The sequence below is a fragment of the Dermochelys coriacea genome, chromosome 24 (assembly GCF_009764565.3).
Source record: "Dermochelys coriacea isolate rDerCor1 chromosome 24, rDerCor1.pri.v4, whole genome shotgun sequence".
Taxonomy (NCBI): Eukaryota; Metazoa; Chordata; order Testudines; family Dermochelyidae; genus Dermochelys; species Dermochelys coriacea.
This window is the reverse complement of record NC_050091.1, coordinates 7,799,281-7,815,482: the sequence shown is the minus strand read 5'-3', so window position 1 is coordinate 7,815,482 and position 16,202 is coordinate 7,799,281. Positions and strand designations below refer to the sequence as shown.

The 16,202-nt window shown below is 52.8% G+C and overlaps 1 protein-coding gene across 7 annotated transcripts in view; it reads right to left on the bottom strand.

The window, feature by feature from the left end:
- Positions 1-16,202, bottom strand: part of RORC (RAR related orphan receptor C) — an 80,362-nt gene that overhangs the window by 10,216 nt on the left and 53,944 nt on the right. For 6 of the 7 annotated variants that reach the window (XM_038383332.2, XM_038383330.2, XM_043502217.1 and 3 more), the window contains 7 exons: positions 13,007-13,525; positions 12,331-12,452; positions 9,374-9,506; positions 8,442-8,549; positions 7,014-7,124; positions 5,344-5,453; positions 47-4,524 (listed from right to left, as the gene is read on the bottom strand). In XM_038383332.2, coding sequence (XP_038239260.1) covers positions 4,363-4,524; positions 5,344-5,453; positions 7,014-7,124; positions 8,442-8,549; positions 9,374-9,506; positions 12,331-12,452; positions 13,007-13,525 — 1,265 coding nt within the window. In that variant the 3' untranslated portion in view covers positions 47-4,362. Of the gene's footprint in view, positions 1-46; positions 4,525-5,343; positions 5,454-7,013; positions 7,125-8,441; positions 8,550-9,373; positions 9,507-12,330; positions 12,453-13,006; positions 13,526-16,202 lie in introns of those variants that run through there. The other variant, XR_006276953.1, reaches the window with a different exon arrangement.

Sequence of the window (16,202 nt, the reverse complement as noted above, 5' to 3'; positions counted from 1 at the left end):
AACCCTATGAATAACCGCAGAGCCATGAATAAGCAGCCGGGCTCCATTTCTTGGCAACCTAGTTTATTGAAAATAGCAGAGAAAACTGGACACTTTTCAATAAATTTTTCATTACAATGTGCATTCTGAATAATATATTTTTTAAACCCTTGCAAGTAAACATATAACCCTGGGCCACAAAAAAACAAACAAACAAAAATGCACCATACGTTTAATTAATTTAAACAAAAACTAAAATCTTTTTTTTTTAAAGAATGATTGCTCTATTAAAAAAAATTACAACTTTCAAATATTTACAAACCTGTCATGACAAAATATTTAAATATTTTAAACAATTTTACAAAATGACACTATTGCAGGTTAGATGTATAGGATTATTATTATTATTATTATTTTACACTAAAAGAATGCAACCAAAAAGCAACAGTAAAGTAGACATGAATGGAAAGAGGTTAACGGATTGGTGAAGCAGATCCCCTGGGTTGCTGGGTTAAGAGTCGGCTATGGATCAAGCAAGCAGATGTTCAGAAAGGACCTAAGGCCAGAGAGGGTCTGATTGTCTTTTATTGTGCTGAAAACAGGACTGTCCGAGTGACACTCTTAAAGAGGCAGATGGTTTTGAGGGTCAATGAATTTAATTCCTCTGGAATCCAGACAGTGCAAGGTACAAACGTGCTTAGGAAGTTGGGTGTTTGTTACAAATCTGGGGTGAACTGCCCTTAAAGACCCAGGTTCTGATCTCGCTTACATCAGTTTTGCATAGGGGTTCCTCCATGGCCTTCAACAGAATTGACTCCTGATTCACACCAGCGGGACAGGAGGATGTTTACCCAGTTCCCCAATGGTATTTAGGTGCCGAGCTCTCTTTGAGGTGCTGGGCCTAACTGCCCAAGTCCCTTTTGAAAATGGGACTTAGGCTCCTAAGTCACTGAGGCCTTGGTTTTTAAAGGTATTTAGGCACCTAACTCCTGTTGGTTTCAAAGGGATTTAGGTGCCTACACACCTTTAAAAATCAGGCCCTTGGGCACTTGTGAAAGGCAAAATATTCCCTGTGTGTCCCCGTGTGTGTATACCTGTGTCCCAGCCTGATTTTCAGGGATGGTGGAGCCCTTTCTGCTTCCATTGACTTCCAGTGACTTCTGGAAATCAGGGCTTCTACAGCATGGCTACTCCTTGGGTCCAATCCAGCACCAAAGAACCTGCCAGCTGCAACAGGGAACCGGCCAACCAACCCCTGCTTTGCTGCGGAGAGGCCGCTCAGCAGGTGTGCAATGACTCTGAGTGTGGTAGAGGCAGGATTCGAACCCAGAGCTCCTCAGTTCTGTGTTCTAGCCACTGCAGAAGACGTCCCCTGGCAGTGGACAAGACTGTGTCTTCTAGGTTGTATTCGCTGCATCAGCAGTTTGTGGGGAACGCTGAAATTATCAAATGAATCCAGGAGTCGATTCAAAACCAAACTCTCTTGGCAAAAAGGCCATGTTAGACGGTAGCACTGCAGCTGGCTGAGTCTGCACCCGGAGCTGGCTTCACTCAGAACCAGGCCAATGGTTTTAATTAAAAAAATGGCTTTTGACTAAAATCTTGGTCAAAAAATTCTAGTGTTTTTGTCTAAAAAGTCAAAATTTCCCCTTTCCCTGTTGTTGATCATTTCGAACCAGAACATCTGTATGGGTTTTTTTTTTAAGTTGGGCCGGGGGCTGGTTTTTCTACAAAAAACTGCAAACATTTTGATCAGAAACTTCAGGAGAGGGGGGTGGGAAATGATTCCTCGCCACAGCCACATATTTCCTATGATAAATAACTTGCACTTTGTAGGCGGCTCTAGTTTGGCTATTACCGCATCGCTAGCTGGGCCGTCTCCTCCATGAATTCTGTACTTCTGACCCGTCCGAGCCCAGCATCCACTCGGCAAGACAAAAAGCCTGGAGTCCATGCACGTTTCCCATCATTAATCAGGCCTCTGTTAAACTCGCACCCGGTCTGGTGACAAACTACGTGCAACCTTCCTTTCTGTAAAGCTCTCGCTGAATAATCTTAAAAGTGCCAGTTGAGAGGAGACGGCTCATCAAGCCGATTGTTTTGGGACTGGAGACCAGCAAAGAATTCTGCTCCCCTGCCAGCTATTGCTGTGTCCTCGTCCCTGGATTTTCATACAAGCAAAGTGCTTCCAACAGGACGAAGGATTCACATGGGCAGGACAGATGGTGAGGAGGCAAACAGGACACTAAGGTAGGCAAGTTAGAGGCAGGTATGCAGGGACTAACTGAGGGTAGTACCTTGGTCTGTGCTGATGCCTCTCCCCAGGGATGCCCTTTACCCCCCTAGCCACAGCTGGGCATCTGGAACTCAAACACTTTGGGGGTGTCTGCCCTGCAATCCCAGGGTGTGGAGGGGGGAGGGATAGCTCAGTGGTTTGAGCACTGGCCTGCTTAAACCCAGGGTTGTGAGTTCAATCCTTGAGGGGGCCATTTAGGGGATCTGGGGCAAAAATTGGGGATTGGTCCTGCTTTGAGCAGGGGGTTGGACTAGATGACCTCCTGAGGTCCCTTCCAGCCCTGATATTGTCTGATCGTATGTATGATATGTGATGGCAGCGTGTGCGGACGCACCTTTGGTCGAGCTCACTGGGGTACCGGAGCAGTGATGCCACAGAAGCACTAGCAAAACAAGCCCGCTCAGAACTGTGGGTCACTGCTCATGCTGCTTTGCCTTGGCTGCTATGGGTGCCCGAGCTAGCAAGGTTAAAGCTAGTTCAGGTATGTCCACACAAGCTGCAGTCATCCCCAGACTGGCCCTGACATCACCATAGCCCTCTCAGCTAAATACCTCGGCTGCTGGGCTCTCCCTTGCAGCCCCCTGAGGTCGTGTCCCATCGTCAGACGCGTGTGCGAGCCTGGTGAGCATTAGCGGGCAGGACTTGGCTGGGAGGGGCCAAACACCAAGGTCCTTCCTTGGGCTGTGCTCCACGGCGCTCGTACGCAATGGAGGAGCCTAGACAAGGAACGTGGGATTTGATTCTGCAAACCCTCCGCAGTGCTTCATTTTACCAGGCAGTCCCCTCACAGCGATGTCATGCAGCGTCTATGGGGCAGTGGCCCATGAAATCACCAGGACCGACTGTGGCCTTGAAGTTAAGATTGTGCCTTCATGATCTACTGGCTTGATCCAAAGCCGGCTGAGGTCCATGGACGGACTCCTGTAGCGGTGGCTGTCCTTCCGAATCTGAGCTGTACAAACCCCCAGCTATTTTCAATCCGAATCATTTTACACACACTGGGTTACAAAAGCTCTTTTAGAAAAAGGCAATTTCGAAAATCATTCCCCTTGTAAATAACCATCAGCTCCTGCTCAGTGAAAGCCCCATACTTAAGAAAATTAGAATTTGTTGCTTTTCAAAAATAGCCTTAACATTAAAAACCAGCCTTTTATTATATTAACTTTATAAAGTAGCTATATATATTTTACTATGAGTAAAAGCAAATTATTGGGTTTGAAACCCTGAGAATTTCATGGGGATGGGGATTCTTCCCAGCAGGGGGCAGCGGAGTTCGCAGACACAGGAACCAAACTTTCTACCAAGCTGCAATTTCTGGTCAATTGCTGGACATTAATAAGAAATACAATAGCTTGGGCGGGTGGAGGCTGGTCCCCTGGTGCTGCAGAGTAGACGTAAAGGCAAACGTTTAAAAATAGATCTCTATGTTATGTACAATTATTATTTTCAAACAGCTTGGTTAAAAATTCTCCTGCCACAAATCTGTAAGGAGACCAAAAAAAAAATATTTTATTTTAAATGAGGTATTTGAACTACCCGGGCCGGTCTCTAGATTCTAGTCACTGGAGTAATGTGGTGGGCAGTGTGTTTTCCTTGGCCCTGATTATGTTACAGCAAAAGCTGGTGATCTCCTTGATCTCTGTCCCACTGGGGTTTCGGCTCGGAGTGTCTCCCCAATAATACTTTGCACCTTGGTAGCATCTGCCCGCTGAGACCTCAAAGAGCTTCATGCGGTTATTTAAGCATCACTCCCCGCCCCATGGAGTGTGTGGGAGGGTGTCTCCCTCCCTGCTGCATTGTAGAGAGAGGAACGAGGCCCAGAGAAAGGGGCAGTGACTTGCTCAGGTTGGTGGCAGAGGCAGGCATGGAACCCAGGAGTCCTGGCTCCCAGCTGTCTGCTCTGATCACTTGGCCGCACCCCCTCCTGCACCGCACCCCTCTGCTGTGCTGTTTGGGAGGGGATGGGAGGGAGCGAGTTCTAATTTGGTCCAACCCTCCCCACACCAACCTCCCATCCCGGGGCGGCGGGGGGCCACAGACCGGTGCGAGATGGGAGTCCGTCTCTGGGCACCGGCCTCCCGCGGGGATCATTCTGCTGCTGCTCCCTGGAGCTCGCACTCAGAGCTGAAGAGCTCTTTGTAGAGTGGGGGGAAGACAGCGTGGACGATGATGGGGTACATCTGCCGGAAGGACCGCAGCTTCTCCATGTGCTGGTAACACAGACTGCGCAGCTTCCCTTTGGGCGGCAGCTAAAGGGGAGAGAGGCACGTGGTATAAAGGTGGATCTCCAGGCATGGATTGGCCCCCGCCGCCCCAGCCCCTCTGCTGAGCCCTCGCAGACCAACCCGGCCGTCCATCGCCACTCCACAGCCAGCCAGGGGCCTCATAGGGTGAAACAAGTTCAGAAGGTCTTAGCATGATCAGGGCAGTAACTGGTCTGGCAGCACCTGGGGCTTCTGTGAGCTCTTGTGATGCTGCTGAACACGTCTGGAGTGGGGGGGGCTGCGCGAGTGTGTGCATGTGAAAGTGTGTGTGCATGGTGCACGTGTGCGTGTGAGCGTGTGAGAGTGTGTCCGTGTGTGTGCACGTGCTTACATGCACGTGCTCTGCTGCTGGTCTGTGAGCATGATCCCATTTTAAGAACCCTCCACCTCTACTAAACATTTGCATAATTACCCAGAATCCTCTAGTGAGAGTCCCTAATGTCCAACCTGAGTGTATTGTCTGCTCAGGGCAGATATCTCCCCTCAGTGACCCAGCCCCCGATCCACATTGGACATGTGTATCCAGCTACAGGTCCAGCAGCCCAAGCCTCCCTCCCCCGACATTAACGAGAGCTGTGTGGTGAAAGCACCGCGCTCTGGCTATGAGCGTCTCCTTCCAGCATGGGAGCACTGGGGGCCCACTAGCCCCAGAGATGGGGCACAGTAAAGGGACCAAAAAGCAGGCCCTCAAGTCCTTGCGCCTGGTCTTCACAAAACCAGCAGCATTCGAGAGGTGCCCTGCGCCGGTCGGGCATGTGGCTTGCGACAGAGGAGGAAGGTAAGGCTGTGGGACCATGCACCTACCTTGGCCAGGATGCCTTCCCGGTGGGTTTTCCGTAACATGTGTTTAAAGGCCAGTTCCAGGTTATTCTGTAGCCTCTCCACCTTGCCTTTCTCCTGCAGCCACGGCCGATCTGCACCGAGACAGGAGAAGACACTGATGAGCATTTCCCAAGCTTGACTGGGGGGGGTGGGAGGAGTCTTGGTCTCCCCGCCCACCTCCCTTAATGGGCCAACGCTACCTGAACGAAGGAGGGAGAGCATTGGCTCCCTAGAGCCCGGAGCTATGCTGTGTGACAATTTAAGGTGCAGGATGGATGGATCTCAGCTGGCTGAGTGCTTGGGGTTGTCCACGCGACCTGACACTGAGGCTGAGGATTGCAACCGTGTCTGGCCAGCCACGAACACCCCACAGTGGCAACACAGAGATTCCTGCAGAACTTTTCTTCAGTTTCAGCCCTGGGGTCCTGGCCGAATGCTAGTCTGTGGCTTCCCAATGGGATTGGAGTGACATCTCGCCCTCCATAATAATCCTGTCTAGCTCCCTTTCAGGATCTGAGCCCTGGTCCCTGAGGACGGTGGCTCAGGATGGCATGGCCTGCAGGATGCAGCAGGCTGAGAAGGGGTGACTCTAAAGCCCCGTCAATCTCTCTCTGGTTCCATTCGCAATGACCAGAGGGGGAAGGACAGGGGTGGCACTCTCAGCGCTGACTTGGAAATGGGCACCTCAGGGTGAAACCCAGCCGCTTGCCCACCTGTGCTGGCAGGAGAGCAGAGGACACTGGATTCAGGAAGGAAAGGGTTTGGGGGCGGGAGCTGGTTGAAAATGTTCCATCGGTTTTTGATGGAAAACGGGGGTTTTGATTGCAGGAATTTTGTCATTAAAATTGTGATATTTCATCGATCAAACCGACCACTTGAAAACCAAACATTTTTTGGCCAAAAACGGAAATAATTCAATTTACAAGGTGCCGCAATTTCTCATTGGAGCAATAGTGTCGGTGCCTCCGCTGCCTCATTTCCTCTATGGACTAGGTTCTCCAGCTGGACTACATTTCCCACAATGCCTCCCTTCACCAAGTGAGGAGAGTGTGGTGCATCATGTGTAGTCCAGTCAGAGAACATGGCCTATGGAGGAGAATGGGAGCATGAGGCACTTGAACTACAAATTCCATGAGGCACCTCAGTGCTAGGGATGTAAAAGGTGAACGAGTAAGCATTAGGCTTACCGGTTAACCACCCTTAACCATTAACTCCAGCAGCCCCACGCCAGCATGAGAGACCCCAGCCCCAGCCGTGCTGGACCGGCGGGACACCAGCCCTGGCCACAACATGCCGGCTGGGCCAGTAGGACTCCAGGGCCAGAGTGAGCCCCAGCCCCAGCCCCCATCATGCCAGGCCCACCGAGGCTACCTCAGTTAACAGTTAACTGGTTAAACAATATAATTTTAATCATTTAACTGGTTAACTTTTTAAACTGATCTTTACATCCCTATTCGGTGCCATTATGAAGTGAAATATTTCCGGGGAGGGGGGTCATCAAAAAGTCAACATTTCCCAGAGAACCCGCCCTTATTTTCTGACCAGCTCTACTTATGTGGCTGTTTGGCAATTAACATCAGGTATCCCCCTGCCCCCCACGATGGGGGCTGCAGCCCTAGGACTGAGGGGCAGCAGCAGCGGCAGATGCTCACTTGAGTTGATGAGCACCAGGGCGGTGAAGAGGGCAATCTCATTCTCCGAGAAATGCAGCAAGCACAGGCTGTGAGCGAAGTCGAAGATGGAGTTGATCAGCTCTTGGCACCCTGGGAAACGGAGCAGAGCCATCAGTCACCTGCGGCTTCCTCCTGGGCGGCCCCGCCCCCTCTCCAGCGCCACCCAGAGGCAGGATTAGCCTTCCTTTCTAACCAGCCTCCAGCAGGGTCTACAGGCATCGCTGACTACGCATTGTCCCCCCTGGGATCCAAACCTTTTGAGGAACCTCACAGGACAAACCTCCTCCACCTGCTGGGACTGGGAGGGAAGTCCAATCTCCAGGGCTCATATAACCCTCTGCGTCTCTTCTGAGATTGGCAACAATGGGGGTTTGCTGTGATGTGAACGCCTGGCCGCCGGGAACTGGTCAGAGGCCACCGAAGATATTATTTAATATTCCCAGAAGCTTCAGCCCAGTCAGACCCCATGGCGCTAGGCGCTGCCCAGACACACAGTAACTGATGCCCGCTGGCCCAAGGAGCCTAAGTGGCCATTGGTTGGGCCTTAGCGCCATGAGCTAGATTTGAATCAGGGACCTAGAAAGGAAACGGCACCACAGCTTGTTGCCAACCAGCCCCTCGGATATTGGCCAGGCAAAAATCAAAGCCACCGCTCCGGACTGAACACAACAGAGCATCACGCTGGACGCGATCAAGTGCAGGCGTCTTCTTCAGGGCCTCAGCAGGCAGCACTGGCTGCTCTGGCTGGGAAGGACTCATCAACCTCCCTTCCTGAGATGATCTCTGCAGAGACATTAGTATTGGCTGCTGGCAGAGAGCTGCCTATGTTTGCCAAGCAGACACATATACTTGTGGGGCGCTGGGCACGGCCTACCACATTCGAATTGCAGTTACTCCTTAGGGCAGCCTCTTTTCCTTGAGAGAAATTTCTCACCCAGGGTTCAAAGAGAAGCAGAACAGTGAAAATCCCTTTACAATGGGGAAGAGGTTTCCCAACAGCTGGGGTAATAAAGCCGGGTCGGGAGGCCAGCCCATAAGCAAGAGATTGAGGGCGGCCTTGTGGTTAAGGCACTGGATGGGGACTCAGGGAATGCGGGTTCGAGTCCTGGCTCAGCTGCTGACACCCTGGGCAAGGTGTTTAGAAATACGCTCAGCAACCCAGCATGGGAATAAAGGGAGGAGCCGGGCACTGCTGAAATCCTGGCTGTTTCATTCCACTACCTAAATGGGAGCTAAGTGCTGAAAATCTTGGTCTGTCTCTCTGGGCCTCAGTGACCCCGTCTGTAAAAGGAGGATGACCATGTGTCTCATTAGCCTGAGAGCTCTCTGGGGCAGAGACCGTCTCTCGCCCTATGCTTGCGCAAAGTGGGGCCTCTGGGCTTTACCGTAATACCACCGATATCATACCGAGCGATTTGAAGAGCTCTGGGCCTGCATATTTGCCCTCGAAGAAGACCGTCCTGTTCTCTGAATTAAAGGCACGGCACATTCGCACCAGAACCACTTCCATGGCGCCTGCAAAAACGGAGTGGGGGGGAGTGAAAAAGTTGCAAATATAAGCAGTAAACAGACTCAGCGGAGGTCCCGAAGCCTCTGCCTTCATGCATGAGAGCCGGGAAGTCCAGGGAAGTAAACTAGTCCCCGGCATGGTATCTCCTGCCCGTTTGGGGGGTAGGGGACACAGCCTTTGAGGTTACGTCTACATTGCCATCAAATGGGTGCCCGCTGCCCAGGTGGGCATGGCTGAGCTAGCTTTACCCATGCTAGCATGGATAAAAATAGCAGTGACACGATATGGTGGCATGGGCGTGGGCTGGCAATGCAAACACATACCCAGGGACCTGCCCACGCTGCCGCAGCTTCGCTGCTATTTAGCCCTGCTAGCTAGATTAAAGCTGGTGCAGGGATGCAGTCACCCCACCGCGCCCCTCCGACTGCAGCGCAGATGTGGCCTGAGTCACGCTGTCCCGTCCAGAGCTGCTGGGAAATTCGCAGAGTACGATCCACCCTGGAGGTACTATCGGAGACAGCGGGCGTGCTGGACATGGGCTGAGCCCACAGCTCCCACCCAAGGATGCTCGTGGTTTGGACATAGGCATGGCAGCCCCGGTTGCACGACAGGGTCTTGCAGCAGGAGACGGGCTGAATGTCAAAGCATAGATCCAGGTGCAAACAGCCCCTGCAGGCCGTGGGCTGTGCCTCTGAATACAGAGCCTATGGGGTCTGCTTCCCAGGGAGGTCGTTCTCACTGAGAGCTCAAGGGATGGCCTCGTTATTGACCCAGCTGTGGGAGGGGGCGTCCCTGCTGGGGCCTGGCTGCAGCAGTTCCAGCCGCGTACCTGCTTTCAGAAGCACGATCTGGTCGTTTTGGCACAGCTCCATGAAGCCGCCCATCCGCTTGGCAAACTCCACCACGTACTGGATGGCTTCCGTGATGCGGCAGGCGCAGCGTTCCCACATCTCCTCCATGGACTGGAAGAGAGAAGCCCGCAGTTGTACCGCGCTATACGGCTGGTTGCCCCTCGGCCCACGGGCCGTGTCCCATGACGCTTGGTTCCTCCACGCCCCATAGAGCAAAGCTGCTCCTTACCCCACCCACCATGCCTGGTGTGGCTGCCCCAAAACCCCATGTGCCCCATGCTACATGGCGTGGCTGCCCCATAACCGTGTGCCATGCCTGATGCAGCCACCCCGTGTGCCCTACGTCATGTGGAGCAACCGCCCCATAAGCCCACTTGTTGGCAAATAGTCAAAAAAGTGAAATATTTCAATTTGGAAATACTATCGCTGTGCCTCATAGGAGTTGTAGTCTGGGTGCTGTGACAGGTCAGGCCAGATGGCTACAGGAGAGTGATAGAAGGCAGATATATTAGCCCCAGGTTAAGTAAGTCCCTTTTCCCTGGGTAAGGTAACAGGGAAGGTTCCAGAACAATCAGGAACTTTCTGGAAACAATTAAGGCAGACAGGCTGATTAGAACACCTGCAGCCAATCAAGAAGCTGCCAGAATCAATTAAGACAGGCAGGCTAATCAGGGCACCTGAGTTTAAAAAGGAGCTCACTTCAGTTTGTGGTGTGTGTGTGTGGGAGGAGCTGAGAGCAAGAGGCACAAGAAGCTGAGAGTGAGAAGATGTACTGCTGGAAGACTGAGAAGTAGACGCATTATCAGACACTAGGAGGAAGGTCCTATGGTGAGAATAAAGAAGGGGTTGGGAGGAGGCCATGGGGAAGTAGCCCAGGGAGTTGTAGCTGTCATGCAGCTGTTACAGGAGCCACTGTAGACAGCTGCAATCCACAGGGCCCTGGGCTGGAACCTGGACTGGAGGGTGGGCCTGGGTTCCCCCCATTCCTCCATCCCCCCAATTCCTAACTTGATACTGGAGGAGTTGACCTGGACTTTGGGTTCCACCAGAGGGGAAGGTCTCTGGCCTGGTCCCCGATCCACTAGGTGAATCAGCAGAGGCTGTGGGGATTGTTCTTCTTCCTTTTCCCCATGCTGGCCAGTGATGAGGCTAACTGAGTGAATGGCAGATTTGAGCCATGAAAGTGGCCAAACTGAGGGCTGCCCTGAACCTCTGGGGCGAGCAAATCTGCCAATAAGCACAGGACCCACCAAGGCAGGGGAGGACCTTTGCCACAATACCCTACACTCCCGTTCTGCTGAAGAGGCCGGGCTCCCTGGTTAGACTACATCTCCCATGATGCACCACGGTCTCCCCTCTTGGCGAGGGGAGGCAGTGCATCATGGGTGTCCCTGGCCCTGGTGGAATGTGGGGGATGAAGTCCGGCCGGAGATCCCAGACCAGAGAGGAGAACAGAGGCATGAGTTACCACAGGGGCATTTCTCAGCCGAAATTTTCCATTTTGGGGGCATTCGGTTTTTTGATGAAAAACTGAAGTTTCCCATTAGAAGGGCAAATTTTCTGGGCAAAATTTCACTGAGTTGAAACCCCAAGTTTCTGCCCCAAACCATTTACCACAGAATATTTTGAGCAGCCCTCCCCAGTTCTTTCTGGGTTTTCATTGCCCCTTTTACTGCACTTTGCACCTCTACCCCAGGAGTCCTGCCACGGCAGTTAACCCTTTAGTCTCCTCCCCAGAGGACAGAAGCCCAGCGGTTGCTCATACATTAACCATTTTCCTTTGCTCTCTCCACCGGGCCCAAAGCTGGAGTCTGTATTGATCTGAATATTCTTATGCCAGGGCCATTATGAATTGCTCCAAAACAACTGGAAAGCTGATGAAGCATTTAGCAAACCAGACAGAGGTTCCCATTTAGTTAATGGATCTTAATTAGCTGCTGAATCAAACAAACTCATTTTCTTTCTTCTGTCCCACCCCTTGATTTTTATTGCAAAGTCCTCATCTGAACCCAACCGAGCGAGCAGTGACTCACACAAACCCCTGTGCGCTGAATGAAGTCACAATAAACAATAAAGGGTCAGCATCTGTTCTATGCAGCCAATGTTAAACCCCAAAGTGCCACAAAAGGTCAGAGACACCCCGCGCTGGGTCACTCAGTCGAGTCCCCTCTTGCAGCCAGTGCTGAGCGGACGCTGACCACAAGCTTGCTAGGGCTTCGTGCCAGCTAAAAACTCTTTGCTATATTCTCTTCCACTGTGGTGCAAGAGGAAACACCAGAATTGGAACTGGTGTCATTTAGGAAAACAATTTACAGGCAGCCGCTATGGAAAAATTCTCCAAAATTTAATAAGGTCCCATAGACCTGAACAGAGATCATCCTCTGGGGAGAATTTTTAAGCCAACCTTATAGAATTTATATCCTTGCTAGAAAATCCTGGAGGCTGGTCTAGAATGTCTGCAGAAAAACCATCCCTCCCTTCTCTATTTAAATCCCCCCAGGCTATTTCCAGGTGGACAGTCTGATTCTGTTCCTGGGAAAACTGATTCAGTCTGGAACAAGTTTGGCCCTAAGGGACTTGCCCAAAGGCCAGAGAGTAAATCAGAACCAGGAGCAGAACATTGGTGGTTTCTCTCGGCCAAACCACTAGAGATGTGACCTCCTGCCCAGTCGCCGGTCCAGTCTCAACTGGCCCACATAACAGAATTTGGGCTTGGGAAGCCTTCCCGCTGCTCTGCTCACGTTCCCCACTGATCCCTTAGCTACCCGGAAGGGAGGTGTTTATCCTAGCCTCATACCATAGTGTGCTGGCTTCCCAGGTTATCTGGCTACCAGATTATCCCGTGCCGGGCGTCAGTCGAGCATAGAAGTCACTGCACCACCCTTGGCAGAAGTCTCCACCAGCTCCCAGCCACGTCCCCCATCCCCCTTCTTACCTTCTTCTGGTAGCTCCTGACCTCCTCCCATGAGAACGTCTCCAGCCTCAGGAGCTGCAGGTCTTCCAGGTGCAGCTGGCAGGTCTCCCGGTAGGACTTGAGGACATTCTGGGTCAGGTGCTCTGTGGATGGCAGGCGGCGAGGCTCAGAGGGGGCGAGTGGGGAAGGGCTGGGCCTGTCCCTGGGCCGCAGCCCTGATTCTCCCTTCACTTTTTTTCTGTGGTTTCCTGAGTCTATCGCTCTGCACTGCCAGCTTTGGCAAACAGGCCCCTGTGTGTGTAACGATCTGCCCCCTCCCTCCCCAGCCCGGCACTTAGCAGGGTTTGAACCTTCAGTGTTAATAGCATGGGCCTCTCTTGTATCAGTGGGGGAGTAACTCCATTAGCTGGTAGCTGCAGTAGGTTGTTATCCTCTATGGAGCAAGATGTTCCCATGAAATGATGGGAGCTGAGTGTAAGAACCATCATCTGAGTTGTCTCCGGGGATCGAATCCAAGACCAACAGAACAAAGAGCAGCTCAAGCTAAGAGACTAAACTCGCGGCTGACAGCTGGATGAGACCTGTAATCCCTCTGTGGATGGTCAACCCCACCTGCACCCCCCAGTAATACTGCCTGAGTGGGGGTCCTAGAAGGGCGAGGCTGCCCAGCCTGGCATTCCTGCCCCAAGAGACTCACCGATCTCAGTCACCGAGGAATTGGGTGACTCCAGGATGCTGGCAAAGTTGGGACTCGTGTAGAAGTCAACAGCCTCCCCGATGTCGCTCCCAGCCTGGCCCCGCTTGCCCCCGCCGATGTCCAGCCGGGAGAGGTCTGGTGACGCCTGCATCTCCAGGGCGTAGAAGACACTGGCCCTGCTCTCCATCTTGATCCGCTCGGGGCTGTAGTCCCTGGCGAAGGGGCTGCGCAGGTTGTCGCTCAGCCGGCTGTGGCCCTTGGCCAGTCCATTAGGGTAGGCCAGAGCCACCGGCTCGTCCGGAGACTGGCTCAGCCGCGCCTGTCCGCTCAGGAGGGCCGTGGAGCAGGCTGAGGACTCCAGCAGGTCTGGGGAGGAGGCCAGCTTAAGTTGGCCATTAGCCAGGCCCAGGGAGTAGGCCGGGGCCACCACCTCACCGCCTTGCTGCAGCTGCAGCTGCTTCTGCACCTCGGCGTGGAGGCTGTCGCGCTGCTTCTTGGACATGCGGCCAAACTTGACGGCTGGAGAATGAAAGGGCAGGGATGAGTCGAGTCGAGGCTGAGACTGACTCTGGGTTCACGGCTGGAGCCGTTGTGAGGGGGCCCCTGGGCTCCCTCTGCTGGCCCCAGCCACTTCCCTGGAGATCCTGAGCAGCGGCCTCCATCTCCTGGGAAATCCAGGTGACATAATGGGGCAGCAGGTCCCATAAGGAGCCTGCCGCGAGGTGCCAGGGATGGAAAGGGCAGAAAGAGCTGCCGAGTGACTGATGGAGCCGCCCTCCCTTGACAGCGGTGGAGTCTGGCTCCTTGTGCCTATCAAGACCCATCAGGTTTGTCTTGATTGTTAAGCGGGCGGGGCCCAGGCAGCACTCGGACGGGATGGGGAGACACCAACAGTGGTGCAGCAGGGAGGTGACTACCTAACAGAGGTGCTTTCCCCCAAAAAAGTCAATAAACCCCCATCACTGCCCTCCAGCAGCAAAGCCCACCAAGCGGAAGAGACGCAACCTGGATCACTAGCGAGCCCTGGGCGTTTTCTCTGGAGCAGGGCTGTTGGCCGTATCCCAATTCGGGTCATTTACACTCTGCCCCGCAGTTTCAATCCCTTTCACTTCTCGCCCTAGGACAACACCGCTCTGCGGCTGCTTCAACAGCTCCCATAGCCCACCCCAGAGGTGACTGAATTTCAGAAGTAGACAAACACAGGGGGTATAAAATGCTTTGGGATCCTTGGGGATGAAAGGCCCCAGAGCGGCAATTCGCAGACTTTCTCCCCCCAGAAGCTCCCATCTTGCCAGCTGCTCCCTCCCCTCCAGCAATCTGGGAAAGGCAGAGAGCGTGACCCCCAGCCTGAGATCCCTCGCGCTAGGGAAGCGCCCAGGATCTGAATGTGGCCCTAGGGGTGGGGACGGCTATCTCAGCACACTCACTTGGGAGCGGGGACAATGGTGCGTGCTCTGCGTGTGGTCGTGTGGGTCTGTATGTGGTCGCGTGTCTGAGCAGGAGCCTCATCTACCCAGCTGCAGAGAGAAACCGCGGTCGCAACGGGAGGCTGATCGCATGTGCCACGTGGTCAGGCTCTTTGGCTCTCTCGAGCGACCTACATATTCACCACTGAGAGACACCCAGCTAAAGGCTTGAGCTACTTTTTCCATCCTCTTTGGATTGGGTTGGTGGTGTGTGTGTGTGTGTGTGTGTGTGTGTGTGTGCTATTTTGCGACTTTCACTCTCCTCCTGGTTGGTTTAACACCCACCCACCCCCCGCCTGGCTCAGGGCTGTGCGCTGATGGTGCTACCTAACCAGCTCTAACCCTCACTATTTGCACTTCTCTTTCACTTCCTCTGGCCTCCACTTGTAGCTTTTTTAGCACCTTTAATAATCCCCAGCCCAAGGACTCCTCCTTCACTGAGGAGTCTGATGTCGTCTCGAGAACCGAACCTTTTTTATGCCCAGGGGGTGGAATAGAATGAAGGTTCAACCCCTCTCCGGGCTGCAAAGGAGGGCGGTTCCCCTGCTCATGCCCCAGCTCCTGTACGCCGCTCTGCTGGCATTCAGAGGCCTTTGCAGCCTGCAAGGGCCTGAGGGGGAATTCTGCAGGCTCCGGCACTGCGCTGGGCTGCCATTGGCGGCCTTCTGCAGACCCTACCCCCACTTCAAGCCTTGGTGTAGGGGGCAGGCTGGGGGCAGGGCCAGAGCACATGCAGCTATGGCTAAGTTACCCTGTGCCACAAGTAGCTCTGCAGAGGCTGCTCTAACTTAGAGATAGTTTGGCCCACTGGTTCAGGGGCTAACCTCTGACTCACGAGACCTGGGTTCAATTCCCTGCTTTGCTATAGACTGTGAGCAAGCTGTGCCTCAGTTTCCCCATCTGCACAATAGGGACACTAGTCCAGACGTAGAGCACGCTAGACTACTCCAAGTTACACAGGAGGTGCTTTCAACCCTTAGAGTAGCATAAAAGGAAAAGGGTGCGCACCTGGGCTGCAGGTTCTCATCGGCACCTGCAGGGGGTGGAGCTTAGACCCTCTCCCATTGAGCCTCTTAAACTGGAGGACTTGGGAACCAGTGGGATGGCGACAGGGGCCAGCTGCTGTTTGTCCATCATCACAGATTTTTGGTGATAAATGGCTTGTGGTCAAATAGAAACATTTCTATAGGGAAAAAAAAATCTTTCCCGATGACATTTTTCAGGTTTTTTAAAACCAAAACCTGAACTTTTTTTGGTCAAAAGCTGAATATTTTCAGTTAAAATGTTTTACTTTCAACAAAAACAATTTTTTTAATTGAAAACCACATTTAAACCCCCCCTCCCACAAATACAGTTTTTTTTTTTTAGTTTTTTTTGTTTGAAAACCCCAAAAAACAGCTGGTACCAGCCACTGTCAGAGATGAGACCGGGTTAGATGGAGTAGAGGACAGACGCAAAAGAAATGTCCCTATTTTTACAGCCAGAGCCAGGTATTTTTAACTTCAGGGAATAAGAAATGAGTCAAATGCAGGGACCTCTGGGGTGGGAGGCAGCAGCTGTTTTAACAGAGATCGTTACCCAGCACCAAAATTCAGCCACTTCTGGGGTGGTGCCTGGCAGCTGTTTAAACAGGGATCCTTCACTCAGTACTATTATACAGTTACCTTTGGGATGGGGTATGGCAGCTCTTTAAATGGGGATCTCTCACCCAGCACTGAAATGCAGCCACC